We start from the raw sequence: 13853 nt of genomic DNA, 5'->3' as shown, positions 1-13853 counted from the left end.
TGGGTTTAAGGACATGCCTTTAGTCATTTTCTCTGTCCATTTTACATAGTTGCAAAGATGACATTTAATCAGTCAGTTTATATGGTTGGTGAGTCTGATGGAGAAGTTCATCTTGAAATAAACCTCAGTAATCAGACAGCACAATCAGTTAACTTAACTGTAGAAATATTAGCTGATAGAACTAATGCAACTGGTAGGTACTGTGCATGTATAAAACATAATATAATGTTGTGATATTTCAGGAGGTGTTGATTACAGATCAGGACCATATAGTCTAGTATTATCTGCTGGAACACAAAGTGTTTCGTTTAACATTTCAGTGTATGATGATAACATATTAGAATACAATGAAATATTTACTATAACAATTACTATTGATGATCCAACACTTAGTGATAGGATATCAACTGATACTACTACAGTAATCATAATAGATAATGATCGTAAGTACTACTAGTTTACTGTTGATCAAGTACTTAAAAATACTAATGTATAGCCATCACTGTCAACTTTAATCAATCAATGATTAGAACACAAGAGGACAATGGAACAATCCAGTTTGGAATGTTTTTCTCTAACCCATCAGTTTTTGAGCTGAATATTTCAGTCAATACAATCAGTGGAACTGCTATGAGTAAGCTGTGCTGTTCGTGAACTATTATTATGACCTTTCTGTGCATATTCAGTAGTTGTTTGAGCATGTTTTATATTGCAGGTGGTGTTGATTTTGTACCTGGACCATACGTTGTCACATTCCCTACGAATACAACATCCATCGTGTGTAACATTTCAATAGTTCCTGACCAAACTTTGGAAGTTGATGAAACATTTGAAATAGTAATTGATTCAGCTTCACTACCTATTGATGTATTCAGTGGAACTTCTGATGAAGTGGCATTAGTTATTGTGGATGATGATCGTAAGTTGTAATGGAGAATCAACTCAGGCATATTTTAAATTAGTCTATACCTACCTTTTGTTTTCTAAACAGAACTAATTTTAGCTAGAACTAACGATATGTATGTTGCATACATGTGCACACAACTAACTAGAATGTAGTATTTATCTAACTTTTTATATACTCTTCTTATAGCTATTACTGTGAACTTTAGCCAACCAAGTTTCAGTTTTGGTGAACGTGGTGAAATAGCAGAACCTGTGATAATGTTCAGTAATCCATCGTCATTTAGCATTTCTGTTCACGTTGAAACAAATGACATTACTGCAACTGGTGTGAATACCAGTAAATGTCTACTGTTTAAAAGTAAAAATGATTATAGAGCTGGAGTGTATACAGTAACAATTCCAGTAAACATTACTTTACAACGTATGAATATTTCAGTTTGTAATGACATTGTACTTGAAGTAGATGAGCAGTTTAGTGTTACTATTCTTTCTAATTCACATCCTGACAATGTGACTATTGGTAACCCTAGTCAAGCCATTGTTACTATTGAGGACAACAATCGTAAGTCATTCTATACGTATATTTTATCACAATTTATGCATATTGATATTTTTAGCAATCACTATATTCTTTGATTCACCAACATTTTTCTTTGGTCAACCAACATTATCCTTCAATGAAAGTGATGGAACAATTCAGTTGAGAGTTAATTTCAGTCACCCATCAGACACTAATATTACACTACTAATTGACAGCAAGAACAACACTGCATATAGTGAGTGGTCCCATTTTTGCAGTGCTGACATTGTTTGATGACATGTTTAGGTGATATGGATTATCATTCTGTACAAAGCAGTGTTTCTTTTCCTGCATTTACAACTGAAGGAATGTTTAATTTCACATTGCAAGATGATAATATATTTGAGTTCTCTGAGAATTTTAGTATTTCTATACGTCTTGAAACTCCTTCAGCACGTGTTAACATTCCTAACAATACTGCTGTAGTGGTCATACACGATGACGATCGTAAGTTCTGATGCACAATATTGATTGTAAATAATAATTATCACGTTCTTGTAGCCATTACATTAAACTTTAGCCAGTCAGCATACCATGTCAATGAGAACACAGAAACTGCACAACTCACAGTACATTTTAGCAACCCATCATCGTTTGATATCATGATACGTGTAAACACTATGGATATTAATGCTACTGGTTAGTGTCTGCCTAATACAGTGGAACATGTCATGGTGACAATCTGCTTGAATGAAAGGTCTCTAAAATAACCAACTGACACTTTTCCATTTGGAAAAATAATTGCGTGGCCACCTCAGATTAGTTAACAATATAGTTAGTTAACCTAGAGATGTCTTCTTTGCAACAGTTTCCACTGTATATGGGTAACAACAGATCTACATATAATTTTGTAATTACATTTTTTTTTTCAAAATGTAGAAGGGGTTGACTACATTTGCACACCATCATGTGCTGTTACTTTTGCTACTGGAGAAACTACCGAGATGTTTACTATTACCATATTTGACAACATGTTTGACAATGATGAATTTGAAGGGCTAGAACATTTCAGTGTCAACTTATTGTCACCAGATTATATTATTAAAGGCAACCCCAGTGAAGCAGTCATACTAATAGTAGACATTGATGGTGAGTGTATGTTGAAAATGTAATTGTAACTTGGAGATATGCAAATACTGTACCATATTGACTTTTCTGGGTTAAATGTATGATGCAATAATGTATACAGATAAACTAATAATGTACATATGAAGATGCTCATACTTGTGTCTAAATGTTTAACATGTATATAGCAGTGTAAATGTCTTTGTGTATGGTCAATGACTATGTTTTGTTTAATATTAGATATTATACTTGAAAGGCCATTCACATCACTCATCTTGTTAGAAGGAACAACCATTACTTTGTCATGTAATCCAACATTATTTCAAGAATTTGTTACACTGTACTGGACACACAATGGAACTAATGTCAGCGACACTATGGATGGGATAACCTTTTCACCAGTTGATCGTAATCATAACCTAATAATAGAATCACCAGTAGGAAATCAAAGTGGAATTTATCGCTGTATTGCAGCTCCAACAGTCAGTTTGTCTTTTGATATAACTGTTGTAGAAAGTGAGAAATGAAACCTTGATAATATATGTGTAATTGTGTTTTAAAGCTGCACCCTCTTCACAGCTGAGGTTGTTTTGGTATAGACTTTATCTGTTGGACATGACAAAAGGTTGTAAATTTTTATAAAATTGACACTAAAAGAAATCAACATTATAATCCTACAGAAAAGTTATGAAAGCTACAGAGTGAAGGCAGTACTCAATCATAACATCAGTATAAAAATGGATTTATTAGCCAAATTCATTAAATCCCTGTGTCCAATTATGCACAAAATAATTACAGCACATGTTTGCTTTTATGGCAATTTTCGTGAATTGTGCAAAAGACATAAAAGAAAAGAATTAATGTCAAAATCTAAGACCATGAATATCTCAGAAATGGCTTGGAAAATTTAATCAAACTTGGTATGTAAACTATTGAACCTGATAGAGAGTTTCCTTGTAGCGATCGTACAATTTGGAGAAGGGAATATGGAGTAATAACATTAGAATTGGTTTGCGCTCATGCTTCTCCTCAATAACTCCTGTTATCATGCTAAATGTAATTTATTGCAATGCGATAAATTGAAGTTAACATGCCTTGCATGGTGTGGGCATAGAATAAATACAGTGCAATCCTACATACCATACCACAGTAAATGAAAACAACATGCTTTACTAATAAAATGAGATAGCCTTTTGTGTTTTGTCATAGCACCACAAATTGGAATGTGAATCGTGAACCAATGTTGTAGGATAATTGTGATGATGTCATAATGATTCACTGTAACTAGTTTGACAGGTTTAAGATCACGAGATTCTCCCAAACACATGGTGTGTTCGCAGATTGAAAAATTGGGTGGAATGGACAAGACCACCACTCACTGAAGATTTTGTATATGTTCACATAATCATGCATAAATGCAGCATAGCTAATAGTTGACTAGCTATATACCTTTCACTGCACCATGTTCTATTGCCTTCTTTACTCTAACATTTCACAAAGCTGAAAAATGTTCACTTTTACAAATATCTACATTTGATTCGTTATACAAGCAGGTCAGTCTATACCTATCATATCTTATCATCTCAATTTACTGTGATGAAGTTATAATAGATTACAGCATAACAGGTTGGTTCATGTTCTACACTTACTTTAAGCGTATAAACTTCAGTAATATGGATTGGTTCAACTTCTATGCCACCCAACTTCAGTTTATTGTGATACAATAAATTACATTTAAATTACATTTTCATGGACCAGTTACTAAAATGTTTAGTAGTGCTGTGAACTGCTTATCAAATTTGATATGAGCAAAAGCAGCGAGTTATGTATGAGACTTTGAGAATATCTCGTACAGTAGTATGAATAAATTCAAACATCCAAACATGAATTTTTAATATTTAAATGTGCTTGTTCCATTACAAAACCATTGAAAGTTAATACACATTTACCTCTTAGATATTACTGATTTTGCATGTGGAGGGTGGGGCAAGTAAATACTAACAGACTATAGTGTGCATGCAAATTCATTACTAACTTGTTTTATAACCTATAGACTGTGAGGAAGACTTTTCTGGAGGAGTACTATGGCCTTCCAGTAGGCGTAGACAATTTGCATCTCGACGGTGCTCTGAACTGCATCCTAGTTTTCGTTCTGGTGTATCCATCAATAGATATTGTGGAGCTGATGGACAATGGTTACCTCCTGATCTAAGAGACTGTACCATGTTCAACAATTCCAATCCACTTGTGGTAGTTTATGTTGTATTCAACAGAACTGTGACTGATCTTGCAACAGTTGAAACTGTAGCTGAGGTGTGTATAATTAGCTACCTATTTGGTATTAAAACGTTTACTGAATTTTGACAGTTAAGTAAATTTATGGCATTTATAGTAAATTCATAAGGCTGAAAAGATAAGAAATGTAAAAATTCAAGTTTGTAAAGTGCTATGAATTTATATGAAGTTTGTGTATTTTACTGTTGTATTGATTTAGAACATTGTACAAGATCCACCAATTGAAGGACTAGCAGTTATTAATGTTGCAAGTAGTATAAGGCGGCTTAATACAACAGAAGGGGAGTCTATTGCCATGTCAGTGACATTTACTCTTGAGCAAAGTATGATTCCAGTTACTCTGATTGAAACAGTTAGAAGAAATACTCTTGACCTTTTACCACCCAGTAGTAACCTTGCAAGTGCTGATATTGGTGTTCTAGCCTTCCAACCAAATTGTAAGGATCTATAAATGTTAAAATGACCACATGTTTACCCGTGTTAATTTCCATACATTATATTATTTGTATAGTGAGTTGCACATGCAATGTTAATGCGGACCTCAACACTGTTCAACCAGTTTGTATTGGACCCAGTACTCCCCCCTGTATCTGTGACACTTCATCATGCAAAGTGAGTAACTACTTGTATTTAGAAGCTAAGTTAATATTTTTTCACTCCTTCAGTGTAACAGTCCCACTTATGTTGGTGATGGGAACATATGTGCAATAGATACAGACTATGATGAATTTCCTGATGTGAATCTGAACTGTGATCTTGTACCATCATGTGAAGGGGTGTGTGAAAACTATTTAATTATTTTCAGTGTTTGATGTATATTCCTAGGATTTGTGCCCAGATATTTTCAGTGCCATTACTGATGCTAATGGTGTTCGACAAGATGGTTCCTTCTGTGCTCCAACAGTCGATATTGCTGGTATGTGTACATGAATCTCTACACCAAAACAGCCAAACTGTGGAAATAGTGTGGCATATGTACGTATATGTGTACAAACCATAATCTGTTCTTGATTTCAAGACCCAGGCCTCTGTGTATTTCCTTATAGCTGCCTGCCAAGTTTAGCAGCACTGTGTTGTGACTAATAGTTTGTTAATGGTGTAGGTTGTCCTATGGAACCAGACCCAACTTGGAATATCTTGTGGCCAGCAACCATTGTTAATAGTACTGCTATACAAAAGTGTCCAGGTGGTGGTGAAGCAGCAGGTACAGCATATAGTAATACAATATGGTAATGAAACACGTGACATTTACAGGTTTGGCTACTAGAAGATGTGTTGATATTGATATGTGGGAAGACCCTGATGTGTCAAACTGCACAACTGTTGAGCAAACAAGACTTTCAAGCCAAATAACAGATGTACAGAGAGTTGTTGCTAATATTCTAAACAATGAAACACGAGATTTGACAGAAAGATTTGAATCCGAATTAGTAATCAACATTGCAAGTGAACTTAATGTTGTCACTAATTCTTCAACACCTCTTGTGCCAAATGATGTGGATCAAACTGATCAGACATTAGGGTCCATTGTGAAGTGAGTATTCACATGTTGCAAGTGTTTTGTATGTACTGTACAGTAAAACCTCTTAGTTGCTATGAGTTTGGTGCCACACTGTCTTTAGACAAATCATATAATCAGCAATAGTATTACATTGTTAAACTCAATTTCACTTAATGCATATATGCAAAACTTACTGTCTTCAATACATGACCATTGTGTGATACATGTATATATATGTATTAGATAAAGCACTGCCGCTAGTGCTATACTGGAAATATAGCATGAAAAGAGTGGGCAATAGACAAATATAGCACGAGGCGAAGCCGGGTGCTATATTTCATCTCAAGACCACTCTTTGAGTAATATATTTCCCGTATAACATGAGCGAAAGGCAGTGCTTTATCTGGTATAGAGAACTGTCAACTTGAGGTACACACAAGACACACAAAACAAGTAGAAACTCACAGAAGAGTGTTATCATCGGTAGAATAGGCATTTCGCCTGTGTTTTGCCTGCGTTGTACTGTGCTGCGCCTTCATTAGTCGTTTTGTGAGTCTAGTCTGTCTTCGCAATACTAAAAGTTTTCAATTATGGTACTTTAATGAGTATATTTCCAAGATATTCCTAGGACTTATCCGTTTATGTGAGCAAAACGTACTAAGAACGTTCACTGCTGCTGACCACAAGCAACCATCATCGAAATCTTCAAGTATGTCTATAAATAGAATCCAGTGGTTTTGCTCTTACTGGTTGGGTTGACTGGTCAGCCAATGCAGTCAGGCTATCAGCCTACACTGGCTTGGTTGATTGGTTGTACTGGCCAGAATGAGTGATTACTCACTCAAAGTAGGCTATCAGCCTGCAAAAATAGATCTGGCAGTTCTATAACTACCTGACATAGAACTGTGGTCTATAACTGCCCAGTATAGAACACTTGTGCTTGTATGGCAAATATAGAACACTTTTTTGCTTTGATCCTCCCACACAAAGTTCTTTATAATATATACCATTTTCGTATATTTATGTCATTGCGTGTATGTTTGAACTATAGGTGTACCGATATAAGAAAACTAAACCGATCCAAAATGGATTAATCATTTTGAAACCGATACGATACCGATCCAATATACCAATATAACTAAGTGTAGCTATTTATATTTGAGGAACCACATATGCCATGTTCAACTTCATTTTAACTACTGAAGAAACTACTGAAGACAGTCTTAAGATTATTGGCTATGCTTGGTTACCCATGGTGGTGTGGCCTCTGTTGACAGCTCAGACTATAAGGCACCCACAAATATTTTAATACATGCCCCTGCCAAGATTAGTCCAGATTTTAATGGCTTGTAGAGATGGCTGGTTGTTTTATGCTGTGCTCTTGGTTCATCTTTTTGCTGTTTCCCCAGGCTCCCAACTATGAGTGTTTGTTGTATGATTGCTTTGTGACAACAAAACAGTAATTATCCATGCACTTAGATGGCTTCGCATAGCGTACTGCTTTTAGACAAGGAAGATAACTACTGTTTCCCGCCCTTGTTAGCTAAACAATAGGGTTTATAATGTGCCTTGATCATTGGACAGTGTCCTCAAGATAGTTCAGTTGTATATCGGTGTATCGTATCGGTTTTTAGCAGCAATATCGGCTATAGTAAAAATGTTTATATCAGACACTGATACGATATGTATCGGTATATCGGCATACCTCTAGTTTGAACTCTTAGCACAGCAATGCCTTGTCATTATTCTTACGTTATTTCTAGTGCCCACTATCGAAATCACATATTCCAATATAAATACACTCCTGAAGCATGCCAGCAGTTTCCCACACATGTAGGTGATTAACCCACATGGCACATATTAGTTATACCGCTGGCACTCGTGCTTTATCTAATATATACACACTCACACTTGGTGCCTGCGGCCCTCATGCTCGTGTGTATATGTCAGGCAAAACACTCGTGCCCGTGGTATAACTATTATATATGCATACATACTACATACATGCACACACACGCACGCACATGCACACACACACACACCATATATATCTACAAGTACAAGGAAAAATTAAGAATTTTAAGTGATCTTAGACTACAGCAAGATGAAATACTCAAATTTCATTGGCTACTGACAGGTATTTAAATCCTGTAGATCCCTTGTTTATGTCTCAATAGATTCCTGTCTCTGGGACGATACAATTAAGACATGGCAATTAGGCATCTGTAATAATGGCAACACATGGACATTTAACTGGATAGCATGGGCATTTAACTGGATAGAAAGTGCCTTTACAAGTTACATGAAGGTGTATTGGGCTTGTTTCTACTAACAAACACTACCTTTCTTGTGCCACAAGCAGCAGTGAAGGTACAACAACGAGCTGTGGTCTAAATAAGTTAGACATTGCAACACTGGGTTCTACAAAATTTAGAAACCCTTAGGCCCTGTAGTAGCACCCTCGCTTCACTTGGGTACCACAACACAGGGCTTTTCAGGTTTCTAAATTTCATAGAACCCTGTGTTTCAATGTCTAACTATTATAGAGAAATAAAAAGTTGTGAAAAAGGGAGGCCGAAGATATATACTAGTGGACATTTAATCCCTACTTCAGTTTATACCATTAACTGAATAATCTGAATTAGGGATGAAATGTCCACTAGTATATCTTCATAATTATGTAGATGACCTCCCTTGTTTCACTAATTTTTATTTATATGATCCCTAATCAAACTTAAAATTCCTAGTATATATTTTGTTTACTTTTTGTTTTGTCTTGTCCTGCTCTGTTTTTTTTTATGTTTGTGGATGTGTTTTTTTGTTTGTCTTCGTTTTTGTTCAGATTGTACTCTATAGGGTTTATCCTTCTGTATTAACCTTGTCTTATGACTAAATTGATAAAAATATAGATAAACATTATGACTGTTAAACTCACACATACTGCATTAAAAGAAACAGCACCAGACTTATTGTTTTCATTTGAATGCACACTCCCAGCCATTAATACCATTACACTTTATTGCAGCTATGTGCAGGCTGTTACACAGCATTACAAATAAAGAACAGTATGAAAAGCACATCTGCAATCAATCCAGTTACTATAGAAAGATTGAACAATTCCCTTTAAAAACTTACAGAAGCTATATCATGCACTACCATCAATCAACACCTTGAGCTGTAAATGGACACAAAGGAGGACAAAGGTAAGTCAATGATGCGTGCATTGTACGTACTGTGGCATGCCACAGGCACCTGTTGAACTGAAGATGCATTGATCAGTCAAAAAATCATGCCTGTAGCCTTAGCCATACATGCATGCTTGCCTGAAGGCACCAGTCATCAGTCAGTCAGTCAGTCAGTCAATCAATGTCAGTCAATCATTCATAGAAGAATATTTGACCAAATAAAAATTAAAAATTTTGCAGCAATCTATTGGAAGCATTAAGAGTTGTACTGAAGACACTTTATACCTCCAATACTGTCCAGGCACCATTAAGGCATTGTGAGGCTGGTTTCTGGTCAATATTTTTTTGTGAGAAAGTGCTACGTATATACCAAAATAGCCCAGCTGTGAAACTTAAAGGAAGCAACACATATTCAGTTGAATTGTTGTTACCGTAGAGTCGGTTTGTTAAGTGCATGCATCTATTAAGTGCATATTATTTGTTAAGCGCATACACATTTCTTCCAATTAACGATGGATGATAAGCGCACATGGCAAAATGCAACAACAGAGCTACGCACAGCAAGAAACTGCAAGAAACGTTGTGAAAGTACTGAAAAATGAATATCTCCCCAAGCGCTTATGTCTCCCTTGAAGTCTCTCTTCACTATACATATGTATACAGCAAATCAACCATCTGGATAGTGATAATCTTGTTCATCACGAAGGATTTCACCCAGAAATGGAGTCAAATATCCTTACATACTGACGTAGTGACTGGCACAAACTATTAACTACTCTATTACAATTTAGTGATTCCATGTTACACTCACTATATTTATTTATTAGGTATATGTGACTAACAGATAGTATGACTTTTGCAAAAAGTTTTCTCCGAAAATTATAAGCGCATGCGCTTAACAACCGGACTATACAGTATTAATTTTTTTTGCCATCCAGGTCACTATGAAGTGTTTGTTGTCTGTAGCTATATAATTTTGCAAATGTAAAACAGGGTAACTTGTTTGAAACTGAACTCTCTACAGTATGACTTATAATGGAGCTGAATACTCTAAACAGAGCTGAACACTCTATAGGGTACCTTGTAACATACAGGGTAATTTGTTGTAGCTGAACTCTCTACGGGGTGACTTGTAACATACCTAACTCTACAGGATGACTTGTAATTCTCTACTGGGTGACTTGTATTATAGGACTTGAAACCTAGTAAAACTCGCTTCAGAGAGACTAGTAACCTAGCTGAACTCCCCTCAGAGTGACTTGTAACATACATGAACTCTACAGGGAGGCTTATAACATAACTGAACTCTCTACAGGTCGAGTTGTTTAGTATGTAGGTGAACTCTCTACAGGATGACTTGTTTGTTGCTGAACTCTCTACAGGGTGACTTTTGTGTAGCTGAACTCTCTGCAGGGTGACTTGCAGCATAGCTGAAGTTTCTACAGGGTGACTTGCAACATAACTAAATTCTCTACAGTGTACTTTTCTTGTAGCTGAACTCACTGCTGTGTGGCTTGTAACATGACTGAACTCTTTACAGGGTGACTTGTAACATTGCTGAACTCTCTGCAGAGTGACTTGATTATAGCTGAACTCTCTTCAGGACAACATGCAGGGTGACTTGCAACGTAGCTGAACTCTCCTCTACAAGAAGATTTGTTTGGAGCTGAACTCTACAAGGAGATTTGTAATGTATGTAGCTGAAATCTCTACAGGGTAACATAGGTGGACTCACTACTGGGTGGTTTGTTTGTAGCTGAACTCTCTACAGGGAACTTGTTTGTAGCTGAACTCTCTACAAGACGATTTGTTTAGAGCTGGATTCTCTACAAGAAGACTTGTAATGTAGTTGAAATCTCAACAGGATAACCTAGCTGGACTCTCTACTGGGTAACTTGTTTGTAGCTAAACTCTCTACAAAGTCACTTGTTTGTAGCTGAACTCTCTACATAGTAGCATGCATAGCTGAATGCTGTAATAGAGTGACTTATGTAATACATAGTTGACTGCTCTAATAGGGTGACTGCTCTAATAGGGTGACTGCACTATTAGAGTATCTCTATCACACACTTGCTACACATGCAGTAGTTGATTTTCATATTAGAACTTAGAACTACTGAGAGGGATTTATACGATGGCTGTACCATTTAAGTAGGGATTGCCCCAAAAATTTTGCGTGCCACCTAAAATCCCACCTTTAATAATCATACTAGAGACATTTTACATGACAAAAATCACCTTTATGGAACAGTACTAGTCCATATAATACACAATAGAGCATTAAATATAACAAAACACTTACAGGTGGCTGGATATAGAACTTTTAAAATCACCAAAACTTGAATTTTAGCCTGACTGCCTGACCACAGTCACAAGACTAGAGGCCAAACAAAGCAGCACACAGTTACCATTTTATGTCACAATAACAAACTCTCCAGTGGGATGTGCCTTTTGGGGTTCCAACGAGTGTAGGCCCTCTGCACCTTGCCTTTTCTTTTATCTTCAATTAGGCTGCTTGTCTTTATCTAAACCATATCGAGACATTAATTTTCCGTATTTTCTGCAGTATAGTTAGATGCCACTGAAATATTTCAGAACTGGATTTCAGAAGCACTTCAGTCCCAGCGCTAATATAAGTGGTACACTAGCCAGATGTCTGCAACTTCGCGATTGGGATCCCATTTGTGATAGGTTTGCAACCACATCCATTAAATAAAGATCTAGGTGGACTAATAGCGATAGAGTACGGAGACCCCACCTGAACAGTACACAAGATCACCTCACCTCCTACTGGTCTAGCTAGCTGCACACCCCTTGGCTGACTCGAGATATACTCTAATACAACAGTCACTCTAATACAACGGATATGATATTCTAATACAACAGTCACAAGTTACATTGTTCTAGTAGACATATTTTTATAAGAAAAGGAGCAAGCACAATATAAATCAGTATAGTGCATCATTGTTCTAAAGGAGACAGGTGCCCCTCAGCAACAGCAAGGTCGACAGCTGGAGGCACACAGGGACACTTGGATCTAGAATGCAATCCCTTGATGCACATTATTGAAGAGCGCAGAACCTCAAACTGCAGTGAAGCCAGCCCACAACCACAGAATATGGGGAACTCCAGCAAATAGGCAAGACATTTATAAGTGATGGTATCTGCCTTCCTTATATGGAAAATACATGTGGGGATCTATGCAATAAAAAGTAGTGAAACAAGACATGAATGATGGTATTACAGTATAGCTCAGTGGGAAGTCCTTACTTTGGCATTGAACAAAATAATAATAATAGCTAATGTGCCAAAGTAGGGACTTTCCCTCTAAGCTATGCTGTAATACCATCATTCATCTCTTGTTTCACTACTTTTTATTGCATAGATCCCTACTTTATTTTCAAATTATTTAAAATATGGCTCATTCCTGTAAACAGTTTGGCTGGTAGGCATGGTAAGTAATCATTTTTATTAGCAAAACTCGATAACGTGATTGTTACATAATGTTGGTGTTTGCTCTGTATCTTCATGATCTTACCTTGATTTCCTCCTAACTACAAAAGATTTGAGGATCGATAATTCATCTAAGTGCTAATTAATTTTAAGCTTCTTCCAATAAACGGTTTGGCTACCCTGCAGGCATGGCAACATATTGGTGTTTTTTTCGTGAATAATCATTAACAACTCTCGAATTGTTTGTCAAATTCAACCAAACGTGGTACTAAGATTCTCCTGTAAACCCCCACCCCCTCCTTTTGTGCACCACATTTTAAAGTAATTTTGTGTTTTATGACAGCTTTTGTAAGTGTATGAAAAGATGAAGAAGATAAAGAAAGGAAAAAATCAAAGCTGATATTTGCAAGATCAGTTTTTTTTTGGGAAATCCTGGAGTGATTTTGCTCAAATTTGGTATGTGGACTACTGAAGGTAGAGGAGTTCCTTAGCAAAAAATCCTTATTTCATAAAGGTAGTATGGAGCTATGTACGCGTGAAATTCACACTATTGTTCTTCCTGTTGATAACACACTGGTGTGGTGTGCCAGCTTCTTGGGCCACATGAGACACTATCGTGTGTTTTGATGTAAGCATAATATATATATATAGTGAGTACTTTGGAATTTTTGATAAATGTTGAATGTCTTATATCTCTCTATACATTGTATAGTGTGGCAGAACTTACTAATGAGTTAGTTGGGCCTGTTGTGATTCTTCAAATATGTGAGGTGATTAATATATACAATACATCTGTTCAGACATGCCCACTAAGTTACATACATGCCCACTAATTTGCATACATACATACATACATACATACATACAT

General features: G+C 36.3%; 1 protein-coding gene across 1 annotated transcript in view; it reads left to right on the top strand.

The window, feature by feature from the left end:
• Window positions 1-13853, top strand: part of LOC136261721 (uncharacterized) — a 38981-nt gene that overhangs the window by 7021 nt on the left and 18107 nt on the right. The window contains exons 17-34 of the mRNA XM_066055767.1: window positions 50-193; window positions 243-443; window positions 497-634; window positions 716-919; window positions 1094-1468; window positions 1524-1682; window positions 1733-1933; window positions 1988-2125; window positions 2366-2575; window positions 2792-3067; window positions 4605-4864; window positions 5046-5283; window positions 5358-5458; window positions 5512-5622; window positions 5672-5762; window positions 5949-6050; window positions 6101-6380; window positions 13698-13755. Of these exons, the coding sequence (XP_065911839.1) occupies window positions 50-193; window positions 243-443; window positions 497-634; window positions 716-919; window positions 1094-1468; window positions 1524-1682; window positions 1733-1933; window positions 1988-2125; window positions 2366-2575; window positions 2792-3067; window positions 4605-4864; window positions 5046-5283; window positions 5358-5458; window positions 5512-5622; window positions 5672-5762; window positions 5949-6050; window positions 6101-6380; window positions 13698-13755 (3287 nt within the window). The remainder of the gene's footprint in view (window positions 1-49; window positions 194-242; window positions 444-496; window positions 635-715; window positions 920-1093; window positions 1469-1523; window positions 1683-1732; window positions 1934-1987; window positions 2126-2365; window positions 2576-2791; window positions 3068-4604; window positions 4865-5045; window positions 5284-5357; window positions 5459-5511; window positions 5623-5671; window positions 5763-5948; window positions 6051-6100; window positions 6381-13697; window positions 13756-13853) is intronic.

Source organism: Dysidea avara, chromosome 7 (genome assembly GCF_963678975.1).
Source record: "Dysidea avara chromosome 7, odDysAvar1.4, whole genome shotgun sequence".
Classification (NCBI taxonomy): domain Eukaryota; kingdom Metazoa; phylum Porifera; class Demospongiae; order Dictyoceratida; family Dysideidae; genus Dysidea; species Dysidea avara.
Note: the sequence above shows the minus strand (reverse complement) of the source record. Positions and strands in the feature narration are given on the sequence as shown.